The sequence below is a fragment of the Daphnia pulicaria genome, chromosome 8 (assembly GCF_021234035.1).
Source record: "Daphnia pulicaria isolate SC F1-1A chromosome 8, SC_F0-13Bv2, whole genome shotgun sequence".
Lineage (NCBI taxonomy): Eukaryota > Metazoa > Arthropoda > Branchiopoda > Diplostraca > Daphniidae > Daphnia > Daphnia pulicaria.
The window spans coordinates 13,908,346-13,927,069 of NC_060920.1; the positions used below are offsets into that span (position 1 = coordinate 13,908,346).

Consider the following 18,724-nt stretch of genomic DNA (forward strand, 5'->3'; position numbering starts at 1 on the left):
AAATTTACAAGGAGTAATTTTTTAGAAAAATCTTCACTAATTTAGAAATATCAAACACATTACGGAGCAGACTACGTACGTAACACAATCGTTTCGAGTCGATGAAACGTTGAACTTGAAAGTCGATGCAATTGTTGTTTATTTTTTCCTTCCTGAATTTTGTGAGTACGAAGGTCAATACCGATCAAAACATTTACGTGCTGGTGGGATCTAACTCAGCAAACCATCGCTATAAAACAAAAAATCCTGAATTCTGTGAGCACACGAGGGTCAAGAGTGATCAAAGCATTTACTTATTGGGGTGGGATGCATGTCAATAAACCATCGCTATTAAAACAATCTTAATTTAGCAATCCTGAAATTTGATAATTGCATACTTGTAGTGCCTGTGCCTCCGCCTTGATCTCAAAATAAAAAAAAAAATGTTGTCAAACTTAAAATCAGTGATTTTAGTGTTTGTCTCCCTTCACGTCACATTTGGTGCCTCCAATCCAGGTAACCACAGTTTTAAATGTTGTTGCTTGTTTGGTTGTTGGAATTTAAATGGAATCATCTTTCTTTATTGTAGACTACTCAATACAAATGAGTAAAATTAAGGTGCTGACCCTCAACCATGGGAAAATGACTAACAGTAGACGGGTACCAGCTGTTCCTCAATTGAAATGTGTTGGAGGAACTGCTGGCTGCAGAGCATTCATTCCTCAAGTAGTCTTTTTCACAGTCTGTTCTTGTTTTGTTAAGCTTTAATTTTGGTTTGTTGCCCAATTTCTTTATTTTATAAGGTGGTGCAGTGTGAGAATCAAGGATCAGATGGAATTACCATTCAATGGGAGTGTAAAACAGACATGGACAATTCCTACCGCTTTGGAAAAATTATTGTCATTTGTGAAGGATATGACTATCCTGGCGATCATTATGTTTTAGTTGGATCCTGTGGAGTAATATTTCTTTTTACAGTTCATCCAAATGTTGTGTTTATAAACAAATTATAATTGCAGCTCGAATATAATATCGATTTGACTAAGGAGGGAATCGACAATCATCCAAGTATTCCGATTATTGATATCGGGCCACCATCAATCAACCAAGGAACATCAACCGAGCTGTCGTCGTTGACCATCTTTTTAATCTGCTTTGGCGTGTTACTGTTTGTAACCGCGATTTTTGGATTAATTGCATGTATTGTTTGCTCTGAAAGATCTAGCTCATACCATGTGCATTCTGATGTGCCTTTCGCCAGACCTGTCCTTTATCCGGTTTACACACATAGACCAATTTATAGACCTACTACAGTTTATGTGTCTAATGATCGAACTTCGACAGCCGGAAATAGAGTCGCTTCAAGCAGTGGAACTCGAACTGCCTCGGGATTTGGAGGAACGATGAGTCGTTAAATATTTTCAAGCATGGTCATGTTTTCAAGTCACTAAACCTGCCCATGCCCAACAATCAAATACCGTTTCTTTTCTGCCACACAAAATTTCCTGCTCGTTTGATATATGTTGACTTGCCTGCTTTTCCGTGGCTGTAATTTCACTCAAAGCCGTTCGGCAATTATAAATTGTTCTACCTAATAAAGAGCCAATATAAATTTAAAAAGTTGTAATTCAGCAGTAAAATTTACAAAATTAACTCGTCTTCTTGCTTGGATGACTCATTGTTAGTTTATAAACCTAGTCTACAAATAAATGAATCCTGAAATCTGTATTATCGTGTAAACTGGAGTAAATTTAAGTAATTAACCTGAACTAAAAAAGGGAAATTGATTGTCCCCAATTTCTGGGTGGATATTGTCGGATTGTCGGGAGGGATAATGAGAGATACCCTGAGAAAATACCCACAATGACCTTGGAGTTGTAGTCATTATATGTTAAATATGTTATTTGCAAAAGGTGATCATAAGCGACAACCAAATTGCAGACATCTTAAGTTGAATTAAAAAGAAAACATGGCACTTACGTCTCTGCCTCTCTGGAAAGAATGCTGTCTTATGTTCGCCGCTATTTAAGACATTTCAACAGACGTTAAAATAAAACATTTAGTAGTTAACATGTGATAGAAGTCGTGTATAAGTGATAGTTAGAAATCACGTATACAATTCAAAGTCGCAATATTTAACTTTCTTAATCAAACCCGATTAAACCAAACACTAATTTTTTCGTGCAGTAGCTTCAGTACAGTAGTTGTGCAATCTTCTGAAATTCCGACAAATAAGGCGAACTACATATTGGCAAGGTTATCACATTTGAACACGAGAAAATGAAGAAACTCATTATTGATAACTGATCACAAATGGATTCTTGAGATGCAGTTTAAGGTCTTTGAGGAACAAAACCTTTTTGATCGTGTTGAAAGTAAAACTGGGATGCGGGATCCCGTTCACAGTTACAACACTCACGGGATCACTTAACCCAAGAATAGTAACGTCGCGAACAGTCAAAGAGGAAGATTCGATATTCCAATTCACAATAGAGGATTTAATCATGTTAGAAGAAGCTTCAAATTGAATAAAATTAAATTGGGATAGAAGGTAAGCGTCGTTTGTGTCTCCATCATCACAGTAGAGGTCACCAGCCGCTTGTTTAGTCTCATTCAATGCCACTACTAAATCAAAGGGCTTTACGCGAGTTAGTGCGGTGGTTACCTCTGGTGCTTGAGTGGGCAGGATATATCCACCTCTCAGCAAAATGGGTATGGTATCTAAAGGAGCAGGAAGACCAGTCCATTTTCCACCGGCAGAGATTAACTGGAGATTATAAAAATCGTACCAAAGACTGCGTGGTAAATACACTTCGATAATCTCAGTGGACTCTGTTAACACTGGTGCGACCATCAAGCCAGCACCCCAAAGAAATTGCGTATCGATAGTGTAAGTCTGCCGGTCAGAGGGAAATTCGAAGAAAAGGGGACGGGCTACAGTGCGCCCGTGGGCATGGGCGTGCCAGAAGAGTGTATACAAGTAGGGCAAAAGCATGTAGCGAACCATTAGAGCTTTTCTCGACGCTTCTACGACAGCTGGACCTAAAGCAACTGGATCTTGATCGATCCCATCGTCCGTGTTATGATTACGAGAGAATGGATAAAAGGCTCCCAATTCCATCCATCTTTGGCAAAGAGCGGCTGTAGTATTACCGTTGAATCCACAGATGTCTGCTCCAACCAAAGGAATACCAAACCTAAAAATATTTGAAAAATTAAGCGATGTACTGAAAATGGAATAAAGAATTTTTTCACGTACATATTGTAGTTTAAAATACTAGTGATGCTGCGACGCAAGTTGGTCCAATCAGAAACAACATCGCCACTCCAATGTCCCCCATAGTGACCTTGGCCAGGAAAAGTCGATCGAGATATGATGAATGGTCGCTTTCCTCTTATCTGCTTCAATGCAAAGTTGGTAGCGATTGTTTCGGTAAGGCCGTATAAATTGTGGAGGTCGTAATGAAGCCCACCATACCTAAATAGTGAATATAAATTACCAAAAGCATTTAAGAAATATTGATAAAATATTGAAGAAAAGGAGAAAACAATCTTACTGTCCAGCTGACATGCAAAGGGTAAGGAAACATAGTTTATCACCAACGACAGCCGGAGTATAGGGTGGATTATCCCATTTGGTTGCTGAACACCCATCAATAGTGCCAGAGTAAAAATTGGAAGGTTCGTTCATATCAATCCACGCTCCGTCAAATGGAACCTAAAATATGAAATAAAAATAAAATCTGCCTTCCTTTAAAGTAGTAAAAAAAAGGTTACTTCGTTGTGAAAAGCTTTAAGTTGATTGGTCCAGTATTCTGTGGCATTCGGGTGAGTGAAATCCGGCCAAACAGTAGAAACTGTGTTCCATACCTTCCCTACAAAAGGAAGTGCATCTGGTTCTGCCGAATTTTTCACAAAAACGTTCATCGCTATTCCTTCGTCGTAGGGGGGATATTCTAACTTGGACTCTGTGTTGCTAATGCCCGGATCGATTAATGGAATATAATGCATTCCTACAGAATGAACTTCACGCACAAATTCTGGCAAGCCAGCAAACGTATTTCGGTCATAAGTGAAATCTTTCGCTGTGTCCATGTAGTCTAAATCGTTCCATTGGACATCGAAGGGAATGCCGGCTGCTCGGGTGCGTTCCCAAATTTCTCTAGTACGATTCAGAGAGCCATAATTGTAACGACAGAGATGAAATCCCAAACCCCAATAAGGAGGCATAGCTGGGCGACCTATTACTTCAGTATACTGTTCAATAACCTAAAGATGAAGAAAATACTTTCAGGATTAGGCTACACCTAAACAATTACTTCTTTGGAGATTTACCTCTTGAGGAGTCGGCCCTAAGAAAAAATAGAAATCTATGATACCTCCCAGTGCGCGAAAAGTGATAGCTGGTGTAGGTTGTAATATCACTTCCATGGGATCACTATTTTTGAGGAAAACTCCATGACTTGACCCGTCATTTTCCATCACGAGGTAGAACGGGTGAGATCCGTAAAGATTTCTTCCCTTATCCGGAACGGTATCGTGGTTGAATAGGGCAAATCTTTGCCAGTTAGTACTGTGACGCAGCGAATCTTGATGTTCTCCCAATCCGTAGATGTTGCCAGAAGGAAGGAAACTGGATATTTGCAGAAACTGATTGGCATATATAAACCCTCCAACGCCAACTGTTGAAAAAATCACCTAGGCACAGGAAAAAAGTTATCAGTATCTAGTCTGTAATACCGTAATAACGAAAAAGTCAAACTTACTTCTTGATTGGATTTTCTCGCAATACTAAATCCTGTTATGTCTGTGTTGACAGAAAATGTATAATCATAATCATGCACAGGCAATAAATCTTCAGCTTGAAGACTGTCAAGAACATTGACCTCGTATCGTTTATTCATTGCGTCGACTATCTTGACTCGTAAACGATTATTAGTCTCAAAAGTTGCAATTAGTTTTAGTAAGGGAATTTCTTCTGGATAACCAGAATAGCCAGTTTGTTTGAGATACCCAACCTGAAAACCAAATTTAATCCAAGTCAAAATGATTTAATTGCTGAGTTAATTGTCCTACAGTTGTTGTAATGCTAAGACTACAACACTTACCACTCCATTGACTTTGCTGCTGTTCAACTGTGTGACATTTATGAAGGAATATAGAGCATAATTAGATGGGTAGTAGCAGAATGGCACAGACTGTTTATCAGTGAATGACCAACAGCATCCTCTTTTCAAACACAAGTTTTCATCAGCATTTCCTTGAGGGAAACAATCAAACTTTAATTCATCCTCCACATCGAAAGGACAGCTGGAGCCTGTTTCTTCAGTCCTAATTGTGAGTTTAAGGTTAGTTAAGCATTGTGCTCACAAAAAAATGATGAATGATGTGTAGAAACCATATTACTTACGCTGATATTAAAAACTCTAATTCTTCCAATTGATCAACCATTACAGCTACTGTTTCCTGTCGCTGACTCCATAGAGCATCAACTAATTGTATACAAAATTTTAAATAGCTCTACAGTGATGACAATACTAACAAATTTGATTAAAATGATTTCTCACCATGCAGATCAAGTAGAATCCATAAAAGTATGACAAAAATTCCCAAAACTAGAGAAAGGATGCAAGAAATCCAAACAGGAAAAATCCTTGCTTTGTGGACAACTTCAAAATCATAAACAAAAAACTAAAATTACTATGACACAGAACTAAGAAATTATATATTTAGTTACCTTTGCTAGTTGACTCTACATGAAAGTCAAGAACCTCATTCTCAACCAGACATTCATGATTTTTCACCTTTTCACTTTTCCAGAACCCTAACTTCATTTTGCAATAACTCGTCTAAATATATATCAACGATCACAGTTCACAGATGTGATATGTGAATGCAAGATTGACAGCTTCGAAAACTCAACAGTCGTTTTCGTTTGCACGTCCTCCCAAGCGGCCAAAACGCCTATTTGTTTTTTATGTTGTTTACAGGTTACAACGACATCTAGTGAGTGACTACATCGTCTTCGTTCGCTTACATATGCGTCCAATTCCGCATGTCCCAGTTTTCCGTTATTTGTTATCAGCAGAATCACAATCAAGGTGAAATTGGTTTAAGCCCTATAAGGTAAGCCATTCGCGCCGCATTTCATGGAATGTATGTTACCTCGGACAAGACAACGTCGAGTTGAGCATTATTCTTCAGCTCAGAGGAAATGAAGGGGAGCGGAGAAGGAGGAAGCAAAGCATTACATTACACTCGCTTTTTGTATCGCTAGTGGGTCGGGACGTATACATCAATCTTGTTTAATAAAAGAACTAGATTCAAACGTCATATCGTCAATTACTCAATTGCCAACTTCCTGGAACAATGATGGCTTAAAAGGAGTAAGCTTGGGAATGAGTAATTGTTAACATAATTTTTATTGAAATTATTGTAGTACAATAAAAGCTGTTTTGGGTCTTTAATGGTATTAGACGAAATCGTAACAATTTTGCAAACAAACCGTAGAATTCTCGATAGTAGCATTAATAAACTATCCGCACGTTGATAGCGGAAATACAAAATTTTGTCATTTTTATGCTGTCATTTGGGGAACTTTAAATCGGTTGCGCTCGTACATTTCTCGATCCATTCGTCAAATCGAGAATTCAATTTTTCGCCGAAATGGTTCTTCCAGTCGCCAATTTGACCTGGTGATTGATTTAGTTAATGGGCAGGCAGTGAAGGATGCAAAATTCACTTGGTACAATTTTTACCTTTTCTCATGAAATTGCCTTCTTTCTTAAAATATCCCGCTTCTTGGAGTTCTTGAGCATTTACCGATTTATTAATTTTGAAATTATCAAATTTTAAATGTTCTGTCAAAGCAATGATTTGATCGATGGGCAATTCTTCTTTTCCAAGGAACTGACATATTCTGTGAAGTTGGGCTGGAAGGTCCTATATTTAAAATCCGATATCATAAGCATTTCAAAAGCTTAATTTGAAAATAAATTAAACAACTGACCATTTTTAAATCTTCATAAAATAGAAACAGGAAATTTGGGTCATTTCGCTTTTCCCAGGCTTCAATTACACTGGTCCAATATGGTGCATACAATACTAAGAGGAAATAGTTAAATAAAAAATAGGAATCAGCGGTGTTGGTTGAAATTTTGGCCATTTACCTTCGTCACGCATAAAAAATTCTGCGAATTCTTCTATCGTAAGATTCGTGTTCATTATCGGATCAAGAAGATGATGGAAATACCAAGATACTATTTAACATACGAAAATAATATAACATAATATAAACAATATAATATAAACTATAACATACCTGCGACATCTATAACATACGAAAAAGTATAAATACGAAACGAGTATAAAATCGAGTACGAAAAAAGTATAAAATACGAATCAGTAGTATCTTGACGGTGATTTCACAAAGGAGCTGAATACCTTTAGGATTCCGTGCGACATACACAACTTTACAACGGGTAACCAAAGTAGGAGGCAGGCAGGACAACGGTAGATGAGATTTGATAAAACGAGGGGATGGCAAAGCGTCTATAAAGTTGGGCTCTATTATGATATCCGATGTCGCTCCCGTATTATTTTTAGACATTTCTAAATATTTCTGCAAACTTTCGTCAGTTCCCAACGACCGATCTCTTTCAAATATGAGAACGAAGGAAAGAAAATTATTTGTAAAGTAATAAAGAGACCCGTCTGTAATAACTAATAAGACATTTGTTCTGCGGTTTGTCACTTACTCTAAAAACGGCACCCGCTCGCGAAGTAACTTTTTTGCTCCTTGAAAATCACAGTCATTCGCGATCAACCAAACCATATCTTGTGTCCATGTTGTACCTATTTGACAATAAACCTTTCTGTTATCTTCTTTGCGATTAGAAAGTCGTTTGCGCTCTTCTGTGGTGACTTGGTTAACGCTGTACAGCATTGTTATTTATTTTGAATTGAAAATGTTTTTGTTACCTGATTTGGGAAAGGAAAGAATGAAGACATCATCATCCCGCAGCTGAAAATCGTAATACGTTTTCCAATCTTTTTTGTAAAACAATGGCATCAACAAATTTCCCGGTTGACATCTCACAAAACCATCGCTGTAACCAGGAAACGCTGCAAGAAGTTTCGCTTTTGTTTCGGCATCGGGAAACTCAAAATGCAATGCCATTTTCGCGGGATAAGTCAGGGAATGGGGCGCTGGCGCAGAGTACCGAGAATAATTACCACCGAGGGAGATGTAGCGGAGAAAGTCTGTCGTGCTATGCGTGAGACGCTAAACTCGAGACTGAATCAATATTGAGACTTTCCGAGAGGCTTGAGAACGTTGAACTTTGATACAACCCAAGCTACAGCGCCACCATGACCACAAAAGGCGTTCTTGAGTAGCACTACTGTTATCGATCTTGTCTTTTCTAGTGGAAGGTTCACATAATGTTAACGTCAACCGAAGCTTTACCTCAGAAAAAATGCTAAACATTCTGCACGCTTCGTCGAAACACGTCACATTTTTTCCATTTCTAGTTACCTTAAGAAGTTCTTTTTTTTTAAAGAAAACCAATGCTTTCTTTACTGTGGCAGCGATATTTTTAAGTTAAAGATTTTTAAACTTGTTTGTTGTCACGCATACAGTTTTTTTTTTTTTGCTTTCCGCTTATAATATTGGAGCTGGCGCATTCTTTTTTTTTTAACTAACCAAGAATACTCGCGTTCATGGCAATCGAACAGTGAGGCGACACCTAAAATTGTTTTTCATTAATTATCTCCTAAACTTTGAAGTTTTATTATTTAAAATTTCAAAGAAAGCATGAATAAGTAAAGGGTGAATAAGGGAAATATGTGCGTTAATGTTCAGGATCGGCATCTTCAAACTGACCCATGTCTGACTCCATATTCTCCGCCTCACCATTATCATGATCTTACAAACAATTAAGGTGCACATTGAGAAAAACAATAAATATTGGTTGGATATCAATGAAATTAAATTATATCAGATTTACCATTTTCAGCTGTTTCTGCTCCATCAAGGCAATATTCTCCTTCCTCAGTATCTTCAAAATCTCCTTCTAAATAAAACAAAAATGTTAATACAAGAATCTGCAAAACTATTGCCTTTTCTCAAATATTACCATCTGAAATTGAATCATTAGGATCAGGATGGAGTGTTTGACATATTGTCATGGCATGGTACATGGCATCAAGAAGTCCCCGATCTTCTGGAATAAACCTTACTTCAGACATATCAGTTTCAGATTCCTCATCCTCAGAATCTTGATTATCTAAAGCTTCATCTTAAAAATACAACTTTAATCAGACAAACCTGGAAACATGAACACATCTCACATAACATTTTCTCAAATGATATTTTAAACATAACTATAGAATTGGGTATTACCGGGTTCATCAAGCCTTGAATCCAACATCAAGTACAAGCATTCCTGTGGAAATGCAGAAGGATCTTTTGAAACAGCATGTAACGATATGTGGGGGTATTCCAGCGAAAATCCTTGGCCAGATGTGGCACTAACCCATGATACACGACTAAATGGTTTGGAATAGGTAAAATTATTTTTCCGTGACTCTAGTAATCGAAAACTTAAATAGAATATAAATATAAATTAACCTTTCAGCAATATATAATGTCCCTTGGCCCAAGTCTCTGGTGTTGATGAAAGCTCCAGTATTGGACTGAACTAATTTGATTCCTTCGGTAGGCGGAGGAAATGAAGATAATACAACCATTTTTTAAGAAATTTAACGAATTAAGAATAGAAGAAGAGCAACAATTTGAAAATGAAATATGATTCGAATCACGCTGTCAGCAGCACAACGTTTTAAAAAATTGTAGGCTGCAATGAAAACGTCATCTAGGGACTAAATCATGAAGCACGAACACATCACCTGACTTTAGCTGTCACGAGACTCGAGACTGTCAAACTTTTTCTAGGGCAATTGCAGCTGCTGTTGACCAGACAAGAAGGCAAGATGAAAGTGGCATCGATTGTCGGCGTATTTTGTCTATTTACCTCAGGTAATTATTTTCTAGCAATTGAAAACTACAGCCTTTTGAAGTGTTTTGTTGCAATGCAGTCCTGGGAAATGGAGAGTTCAGCATCTTGCACAGCCCTAATGGAGTCAACTTTAGGGGAGATGAACAGCTGAATACAAGTGAATTGCCAAAAATTATTTCCACTGCAATGGGGCACACAACACCTTCTGTAAGTTCTTTCATTCATTTACAACTTTGTGGATTTTATGTTTGGTTCCAAACGATGGAGCGATATTGCAAGTAATGTATCTATGATGAAATCAGTTTGAAACAATACCATTATTTGCTGTTTTCAGGGTGACTCGTGGAATGGACTTACAGTCTTGAATCCATTTAATTACCCAGAAGTTGCAGTTGCTGTTGTTGTTGAGGGTGTGCAAAGTCTCCAGTTGAGTGAACCCAGATACCCACTAGAGATCACCTCTAATCTTGATCAAGTGAAGGATGATTTCACTTCTATTCTAGGTCAAGTTGTATTTGATGAAAATGACTTGTATTCTGGCGAAACCCAGAAGATTTTGGCACTTCAAAAGCTCAACAAAAAGGATGTTGCTGTCTTGCAGTTTCTTAAAGATATTGATGTTTTGATGGATCTAAAGCACAAGGTATTTTCATTAATAAAAAATAGTGGGAGGTTTTTACACACAATACATTATTTTCAAAAGGTATTGGCAAAATCCGTCTTCAAGACTGTTTGGATCCGCCTTAATGGTTTGGATGATATCATCAGTGTCTATGGACAAGACTCTGAGCAAGCTTTGGAAGCAGTTACTATTTTGAAATCTGCTCTCGGCGAGCTTCAAGATGCACTAGAAAACACTTATGGCGATCGAGTATGACACAGTTATATTTGAATTTGAAAAATTTGTGTGTAACAATTTTTAATTTTTTTATAGTTTATCCTAACTGCTATAACCAATGAAAGAATTCGCATTCGAGAAAAGAGGTCTACAACTTCAAATGCCAAAGCAAATAGCGTAAGATTTTTAAAAATTTTATTCGAATAATAGTTAGGGTTAAAATAACGTTATCCTCCTTCTTTCAGGAACTGTATTGGAAGTTGAATTTATCTAAACGCTATGGATCGGATTACTCATCCATTTTTAATATCCTTTTATGGACATCAGTTTTCTTGATTGCTGCTCTTATTTCCACCGCTGGTAATTAGTTTAATCTGAGCTCGGTTTTTGCAATCTTCCATAGTGTCTAGTTTAACATTATACCTTTAATTTTTCAGTGTTTATTTGCACACTCGATCCTGGCCGTGACTCCATCATCTATCGGATGACGACACAGCGCATCAAAAAGGAAAATTAGAGAAGTCACATTCCGATTTATTTGTTGGCTTGAGCCTCACTGATAATAATTTAGCGTGTAAAAAAATGTTACTTTGTTTGGTGTACATTTTCTAGCTTTTCTTTGTTCATGTCGTAGCCATAACTGTTCGTTCTGTGTGTGATTACACATTTAAACGAAGTTTTGTTTTCCCGTCGAGTTGAGTGCTTTTTCGATGATCCGAGTCATCGTCCAAGTAAGGAAATATTAACATTCTCCCCTACTGATGTGTAACTGATTGTGTTATGGGCACGCGACTTCCGAATCGCTCTCCTCTCACTTTCACCACGGCGTTTTGGAGAAAGGATTCTTACTATCTCTAAACGAGTTTCCATCGAGAGCTTATTTTGTGTCTGTAGCGTGTTATTAAAAAAACAACGTGTTTTGTATTCGTCGGATGCTTTCTGCAATCCCTTGGGCTATGTCCTACTTTTGCGCAGTTAGTATCAGACTGTTATCATGAGCATCTACCATGGACAATCGATAGAAACGACTGGTTTTTCTCCACATTGATAATAACTCAAGTACCTTGGGTAAATAACAAAAACATGAACAATCGGCCTCGGGGATCATTAATCACTGTTATCGGTCACAAAAATACAGAGAAACGAAACGCAATTTCCCCCCCCCCCCACCCCCTCCCCATGGAATCTCTTGTTGGTAAGAATGGCAAATGTTGTTTTAATATTCGGAAAATTTAATCACGGAAGGCTGGCTCTTTTTTAATTTACCATTATTACGCTCAAGTTGCGAGTTGAATTGATAGTTTTCATGACTTTTCCATGTCTAAGTGCCAGCCTGCGTAGACAAAGAAGATACTTTCTATTTAGTACTCCTTTAACATCCAGTTTTGTTTTCCACTTGAACATTTGCCAAGGTTTATATTTCTTATTTTTTGCGCTGTAAATCACGAACCAGTGTTTTTTCTGGGCTAAAAGTCTCACTACGCTCTAAAAGTCAGTGGCCTTTTTCCTGTGTTTGTAGAATTATATAAATTTGTACGAATTTAACGAAGAAGAACGCGATGACGTCGACCGATTCAACTTTTTATGAGTTAACTAACGCAAAGTGAGGTGAAGCTGAAAAAGAATCGGACGACAAATTTGGCTTTCTTCGTGAAACTAATACTTTGGGCGAAGGTTATTTTAATAAATAAGAAAAGTAATGAGGGAAAGAGCATGGGAAAGCCAGAGAGTGTCATGACTGTCATCGGCCCGCGAAACAATATTTTGCGGTTCTTTGGAACCAGAACGACGCCGAGAAAAACATATTATTCTCGGGAAGTTTATGACATCAACCCTCTGGGACTTCTATAGAAAAGTCACTTGTGGCGCAAATTGCTACAATCACAGTGTGAGAGACTTAAAGGGGAGGTAAAACGGGAAGGCTATAGGTGGGTTTTTGTAGCACCTGCGTGTGTGGATTACCCTGAATTAGAAAAATTTAATTCGTAACAATTGGCTATTACCGGGGAAAAACCTTAACGGATCGCCATTAAACCTATAGGCCAAACTAGAGCTTTTCTGGAGGCTTTAGTAATTATTCTTTGAACAAAGATTTTTTAAAAACATTTCTTAAAAATAAAATAAATGTTTAGGAAAGAACCTTGAAAATTCCTGAGAAAAGTAGAAAAAGCGCGCGACGAAGTTTTCTTACTCATCCCCGCTTTGAGGTATGAACTCAAAAAAACAAACAATTTACCAATAATTTTTCCGAAATGATGTAATATCAATTTATCAAGCTTTGAATAAAGCTCGAGTGTAGCCCAGACTTTATTAGTATGGATTTTCCGTATGCGCGTGCTTATTTCTACTTCTTTCGTCCCAGTTTTTGGATTCGGCTGATTGCATCGGGAGTCGGTCATGAATGATATTAGGGGTAAGTCAATCTACTTACCATCATCGTGAAAGATAATAACGCAGTGGAGCTCGGGAAGCTCGTAAGTGATGTCCATAATAAGTGACGTCCTTTTAGCCACATCTAGTTCATAAAGGAAAGACTGGGGGCGAAGGTGTTATCCCATTCGAAATCAAATCGGGATAAAAAAAGAATCGAAAGCTGCCGTATTGGAGCCGATCGGCAAAAATGACATGCTCTTTCGTCATCGCACACAGAACTGGTTAACCAGATCCTAAATATGGGAGAAAGTTCCTTCTTTCACTGGCTTATATTTTTTGTTTCTCTCTCTTTTAGCGGTCGAGGAACTGAACTGTTAAATAAGAAAAGGAGAGCAAGCAACTCAGTTTGACAGTATTTCTGCTACCGCTGCACCCTAATCCTTCATTTGACATTTAGGGCAAAAACAAAACCTTCGGATCCGATGACGAAGCCGTTCAGCAACTTACTCACGATGAAGAATATGTACGAATAAGAGAACTAGGAACCGATGCATTGCTATTGTTGGTGAAAGGTACCGTGAGTACGTGCCTGAATGGTGTCTGTAGCTCCGAGCCCGCAGAATAATAATGTGAGCTTCTCCAACATTCACCGCTCAGTCTTTGTCCCACCTTCCAGCTCGCAAGACGTATCGTTAGCTAGTCGCTCTCTCTCCCTCAAGCCACTGTTGAAGCTGTTGAGGTAAGCGTTGTTCTTACACGAAAGTGCTCCAATCACGTTTATCTATCGCATAGTTAAAGAACGACTTCAATTATTCCCTTCAGCGATTGAAATGAACATGAAGCCACCTGTGATTGCCATTTGGTTGTTTGTGTTTGGGTGTGTCGGGGCAATCCCTGCGTCCAACATGGTCATAGAGAAACCGGAAACGGACGATATCTTCTCCTCAGTCTCCAAAATGGAAGCTCTAGTCTCTCAAGAAAATGCCATTGTCAACATGCTCGATTCATTTTTGATCGATGCCAAACAGCGTATCTCCATCATTCAAAAGTAAGTCCCGCTAAAAATGTGCCTAACATTTTGAGCTATGTAAACATTAGTCGTGTAATTAACGTGGGTTCCATCTTTCGGGGAGAGATACTTTTGAGGACGCCGAAAAAACATTGCGCTCAATTCGAATACCTAGATTCTATATATTCCATGTCTGCTGCGATATAGCGGTCGCATGTTACATCTAGCACATATACCGTAATACCCAATGAAAGTGCCCCAGAAAAAAAGGAAGAAGAAAGAAAAAACCTTAATGGGAGTGCATCTACCAGCACCTTAATAATACCGGAATGTGGTTCATTTGCGGCGATTCATTTCGTATAACAATAAGAGGTTGTTTTTTTGTTTGTTTTTTTTTTTGTGCAATTCTTTTTATCTTGATTGCTCCTTTGTTGCTCAACTTTATCAGTTCCAGTACGGCAAACAGCAGCCTATAAAGCGGTAATGATCGGAACACTCGTTTTTTTTGGGGGGGAAAGTAAATTAAAAAGATTTCTCTCAAGGCCAGTATAATTGTCCCGTTGCTTTCCATTGATAAGCGCAGGCCTATACAATTAAAACAAATATTAGGCTTCACCTTGTTAGTTAAGGAGAGAAACAAAAAATAGAAAGTCCTGACGACTTTTCGTCCTGCAGGCAATGCGACTTACTTTATGATCCTTTTCACTTTCTCATAGTTACGTCACCACATATCGGCAAGTGATGAGCGGAGATCTCAGTTCTTCAAAGCTGGTTGCCAATCCCGTCGACGCTTACCACTTGGTACTGTATACTATCTATTTAAACAAGTCATTATGTGTGTTTAGTTTTCTCTTTTGTACTTATTCGATTTGTTTTTTTGTGGGGGGGTATTTAGTTGAAACGCCTCACCATCGACTGGGACGTGGTGGAGCGGGTCCTCGAAGTCGAATCCAACTCCAGCCGCAGTGAGTGTTTTGTTTATCATTTGCCACTACATTTTTTGGGTTGACAAAGACATAAATCACAAAGGCTTTACGGTGGTTGAACTCGTTCCATCTTGTATGGTGTTAAGAAGCCGTTAGATTTTCATAGCGGTACGGGTACTACGATGTTGCTGCGTATATTTTACTTGACAGAGGAGGGACACGGGCTATTAACTAACGAACTCGACGGCGGAAAATTATTCCCTACGGCCTCCCTCTCTACATTTCACAAGCGGCCAGAAAAAAGTGATGTGTTGGTCACGAGTAGGTCAACTTGTTGCGTGAACTAGTTACACGCTGCATCATCTATATGGTGTTGTGTTAGGGGGCCGGCCGCTGTTAAAAACATTTTTATGAATCCTCAAAATTTTGCTGACGAGTAGACCTCGGCACTCAAAAAATGAGGATGGTGATTTGTGATTCGAAATTTGTCCAGCACAGCACATGTTTAAGTTGAAAAGATAGCGGGGACTTCACCTTGTTCAACAGCTGGTTCCTCTTGGTACACTGGGACATTCACTTGAGAGAGAGAGATAACAAGTTAAATGATTGTGATCGGGGAACAGTGCTGTGTATTTGCCTTAAATGAAATCGTACGAGAGTACGAGACGAGTCAGCTGTTGGTTTATATACGTAACAGAGTGATTCCAAAGTAACAATTTGCGGTCGTGTTGCCGTGAAGTCTTTAATAATAATGGAGATTATCCCCCCTTTTTTTTACGACGCCGCATCATTTTTTAGTGCGCACACAATGAAATCTTATTGTGGGCTCTTTCCTCTCTGTTGGTCTTATTCTTAAAGCCAAGTGTCGGCTGGTTTTCCCAAACAGATGAGATGGCTGTTGTTACAAAGTACGTCAATACACACACACGATTGTAATGTTATTTGGATGTGCGCAGATGCCTTGAATCACGTTCTAGTCTTGCGTGAAACGTCCGTTTTCCCGAATTCTGAGGATCTGCACGGTGCGGCGATTGCTCTCGTTCGCCTTCAGGACACTTACCAGCTAAACGTGACCGATCTGGCCGATGGCCACTACAATGGAGTGGATCATTCTAAAGGACAAGGTTTCCTTTTTCACTTTCTATTTTTTGTTGTTTTTTTTTTTTTTTTTTTTTTAATAATAATTGTTTGTCGTGATCGTTCAATTTACTGATTTCCCTGATTTCTAATTTGAGAACTTTGCTGTTTGAATTCAAGTTTTTTGGCGGAAAATTTTTCTTATAAAACGTGTTGTTTTTTCTGGTTACGTATCGTGTAGTCTTTCAAAGCCGGAGAGATTTGAGCGGCCGCGATTGTCTTTTCATGGCGCAACACGCTTTTGCCGATGGATATTACGACACAGCTTTACAATGGGCTGAAGCAGCCTTAGGCCAATTCGCACGGAAGGGAGATAACTACGGTTCAGAGCTAGAAACTTTCCGCAACGAGGTCAAACATTTCGTGGAGTTTGCCAGTCGTGTGGTATGAGCAATGATGCTTCGTTTAGAACGGTGTTTTTCTTTTAATAACATAACATTTCGTTGGGCGATGTTTAATTTTTGTTAGCACGATGACGTCCTGGAACGACAAGGACCTCGAGGCGTCAATTGGCAAACCAATAGTCATCCAGTAGATAGACAATTTCGTTCGGGCACCAGTGAAAAGTACGACAGTTTGGCTGAACAGCAATTCACTCCCAAGCTTTACCAACATCAGTAAGCTACTAAACTACTTTCTCCTACTTACATTACTATTTATTAGACTATTTATTAGAGATAATTTCCATAACCTGTTTCAAACTTTTTCTATTTTCAGGTCAGAAGATGAGGAAAACGAACATTACGAAAGACTCTGCCGAGGAGAAAAACTTCGAGTTCGTAAAATCTTTTTGCAGTATCTTTTTTGATCATAAAACGAAATGACTAACGTATAATATTCCACTTATCTTTTATATCACCCTTTCCATTTCCTGCCGTGCGACAGTCAGCGAATATTGAGGCCGGTTTACGATGCCGTTTGGTGACTAGAGGCCATCCAGCTCTGCTGCTTCAACCAATCAAAGTTGAAGAGCAATCTCTAGACCCAATGATTGTCGTAATCCACGATTTAATAACCGAACGCCAAACGGAGATCCTTCGACAACTTGGAGAGCCCAAGGTCCGATATTTTCTAATTTGATATTATACGACATTTTCTATTTTTGAGTACCTCCGTTTTATATAGCTGGCCACTTCTTTGCACCGAGGAGGAGAAGGGAAATTCGTTCGCAGCATGATCCGCACCAGCAAAAAGTAATTTATGCGCAATCATAATTTTGGATGAAATGACATCACCATTTTCTCATGACAGTGCTTGGCTTCAAGAACACGAGAATGCTTCACTGCCAGCTATTCGACACCGAATGGAATTAGCCACGGGACTCATCTACGCCCCTGAAACGGCTTCCGAATATTTCCAGGTAATTCTTTTTTTTTAACTAAAGGTCAGGTCGATCGAAAATCGTGAAGAAAAACGGGACTCTTTTTTAGATTGCTAATTACGGCATCGGTGGCTTGTATAAGACACACACCGACAATGTCATTCACCCGGATGTCAGGCCGGAAGATCAGGACCCTTGGAATTTGTATGTTGGAGACCGAATTGCCACCTTGATGGTCTACGTAAGTTGTGAACTGTATGGGTTGTTACGGCTCTGTAAAACGGAATTGTGAGACTTGTTTTGAAAACCTGCAGCTGTCGGATGTGGAAGCCGGAGGAGCGACTGTTTTTCCCAGAGCTGGCGTCACTTGTTGGCCAAGAAAAGGCTCGGCCGCTTTTTGGTGGAATTTATACAAGAGTGGCGAACCTGACTTGACTACGGTATATACAACTAAATGTTTGAATTTTTATCCAGCACAAAATCTTATTCATATTTTTATTATTTCCATAGCGTCATGGCGCTTGCCCTGTTTTACATGGCAGTAAGTGGGTGTCAAATAAGTGGATCCGCCAAGTAAGTACACTTTAAAAACAAAATAATAAATTTTTTATAAATCTTAACAACAAATTCCTTTCAATATTTTTTGTTACAGTACGATCAAATGTTTGTTGCCAAGTGCGGTCTTCATCCTTTGGAAAAGTATGATTCCCTCCTGATGTAAAGATTTCGATAAATGACAAATAGTCATTGATATTTTTTATTGAATTCTTTTGGTGAATGTTTTTGGTAATCTTTTAATCTCGAATTCATAGCTCTCTCTTTTTACGAATTCCTAGCTCTCTATATTTAAGTCAAAAATTGATATCAAGTAAAAAAAAGTTGATCACTGGTTTTTCCTGGCAGAAAGTAAACAGGATTCAGATATTCAGATAATAATGTGTTGTAAGTTGTAACCGCTACACTGCATGTAAATACAATGTAAAATGTTTTGACGAACCAATGTGTTTAAAAAGGTCTACAAAATAAAATACAAATAGAAAATTAAGTTTGTCTTTTCGTCATTCAAAACTAAAAATATTTTGCGCCATTTCCGGTATTTTTTCCAATGTCCAACACGAGACT

At 38.5% G+C, this 18,724-nt stretch overlaps 6 protein-coding genes across 10 annotated transcripts; 3 read left to right on the forward strand and 3 right to left on the reverse strand.

Annotated features, from left to right (window-relative positions):
- The first annotated feature begins 68 nt into the window (after positions 1-68).
- On the forward strand, positions 69-1,705 carry LOC124312169 (store-operated calcium entry-associated regulatory factor-like). 2 transcript variants are annotated; one of them, XM_046776670.1, is made up of 4 exons: positions 69-495; positions 566-705; positions 783-938; positions 999-1,705. In XM_046776670.1, the coding sequence occupies exons 1-4, from the start codon at positions 423-425 to the stop codon at positions 1,392-1,394; spliced, it is 765 nt and encodes a 254-aa protein (XP_046632626.1). In that variant the 5' UTR covers positions 69-422; the 3' UTR covers positions 1,395-1,705. The 2 variants fall into 2 exon arrangements, with proteins under 2 accessions (XP_046632626.1, XP_046632627.1); XM_046776671.1 differs by having other exon boundaries at positions 70-495; positions 569-705.
- Positions 1,706-2,051: 346 nt separating this feature from the next.
- LOC124312062 (lysosomal alpha-glucosidase-like) lies at positions 2,052-5,956 on the reverse strand. Its single transcript, XM_046776499.1, has 10 exons — positions 5,717-5,956; positions 5,547-5,648; positions 5,390-5,471; positions 5,088-5,310; positions 4,746-4,997; positions 4,315-4,677; positions 3,757-4,248; positions 3,537-3,697; positions 3,239-3,457; positions 2,052-3,176 (listed from the first exon to the last, which is right to left on the reverse strand). The coding sequence occupies exons 1-10, from the start codon at positions 5,811-5,813 to the stop codon at positions 2,273-2,275; spliced, it is 2,895 nt and encodes a 964-aa protein (XP_046632455.1). The 5' UTR covers positions 5,814-5,956; the 3' UTR covers positions 2,052-2,272.
- Positions 5,957-6,383: 427 nt separating this feature from the next.
- Positions 6,384-8,475, reverse strand: LOC124312150 (sulfotransferase 1E1-like). Its single transcript, XM_046776642.1, has 8 exons — positions 7,960-8,475; positions 7,737-7,833; positions 7,423-7,634; positions 7,301-7,309; positions 7,149-7,238; positions 6,989-7,083; positions 6,738-6,921; positions 6,384-6,671 (listed from the first exon to the last, which is right to left on the reverse strand). Exons 1-8 carry the CDS (start codon positions 8,156-8,158, stop codon positions 6,565-6,567), a joined length of 993 nt encoding a protein of 330 aa, XP_046632598.1. The 5' UTR covers positions 8,159-8,475; the 3' UTR covers positions 6,384-6,564.
- A 351-nt stretch (positions 8,476-8,826) lies between these two features.
- LOC124312177 (methylosome subunit pICln-like) lies at positions 8,827-9,852 on the reverse strand. 3 transcript variants are annotated; one of them, XM_046776685.1, is made up of 5 exons: positions 9,611-9,852; positions 9,383-9,528; positions 9,117-9,272; positions 8,988-9,053; positions 8,827-8,905 (listed from the first exon to the last, which is right to left on the reverse strand). In XM_046776685.1, exons 1-5 carry the CDS (start codon positions 9,727-9,729, stop codon positions 8,832-8,834), a joined length of 561 nt encoding a protein of 186 aa, XP_046632641.1. In that variant the 5' UTR covers positions 9,730-9,852; the 3' UTR covers positions 8,827-8,831. The 3 variants fall into 3 exon arrangements, with proteins under 3 accessions (XP_046632641.1, XP_046632640.1, XP_046632639.1); XM_046776684.1 differs by having other exon boundaries at positions 8,988-9,050; positions 9,117-9,278; XM_046776683.1 differs by having other exon boundaries at positions 9,117-9,278.
- Positions 9,853-9,864: 12 nt separating this feature from the next.
- On the forward strand, positions 9,865-11,512 carry LOC124312153 (renin receptor-like). Its single transcript, XM_046776645.1, has 7 exons — positions 9,865-10,018; positions 10,078-10,205; positions 10,333-10,641; positions 10,702-10,869; positions 10,933-11,013; positions 11,082-11,196; positions 11,274-11,512. Exons 1-7 carry the CDS (start codon positions 9,973-9,975, stop codon positions 11,351-11,353), a joined length of 927 nt encoding a protein of 308 aa, XP_046632601.1. The 5' UTR covers positions 9,865-9,972; the 3' UTR covers positions 11,354-11,512.
- A 2,312-nt stretch (positions 11,513-13,824) lies between these two features.
- On the forward strand, positions 13,825-18,647 carry LOC124312101 (prolyl 4-hydroxylase subunit alpha-2-like). 2 transcript variants are annotated; one of them, XM_046776573.1, is made up of 15 exons: positions 13,825-13,948; positions 14,032-14,257; positions 14,935-15,019; positions 15,114-15,183; positions 16,101-16,268; positions 16,463-16,665; positions 16,750-16,898; positions 16,999-17,056; positions 17,167-17,340; positions 17,407-17,474; positions 17,533-17,641; positions 17,712-17,843; positions 17,917-18,042; positions 18,113-18,175; positions 18,255-18,647. In XM_046776573.1, the coding sequence occupies exons 2-15, from the start codon at positions 14,040-14,042 to the stop codon at positions 18,321-18,323; spliced, it is 1,692 nt and encodes a 563-aa protein (XP_046632529.1). In that variant the 5' UTR covers positions 13,825-13,948; positions 14,032-14,039; the 3' UTR covers positions 18,324-18,647. The 2 variants fall into 2 exon arrangements, with proteins under 2 accessions (XP_046632529.1, XP_046632528.1); XM_046776572.1 differs by having other exon boundaries at positions 13,855-14,257.
- The last annotated feature ends 77 nt before the right edge of the window (positions 18,648-18,724 follow it).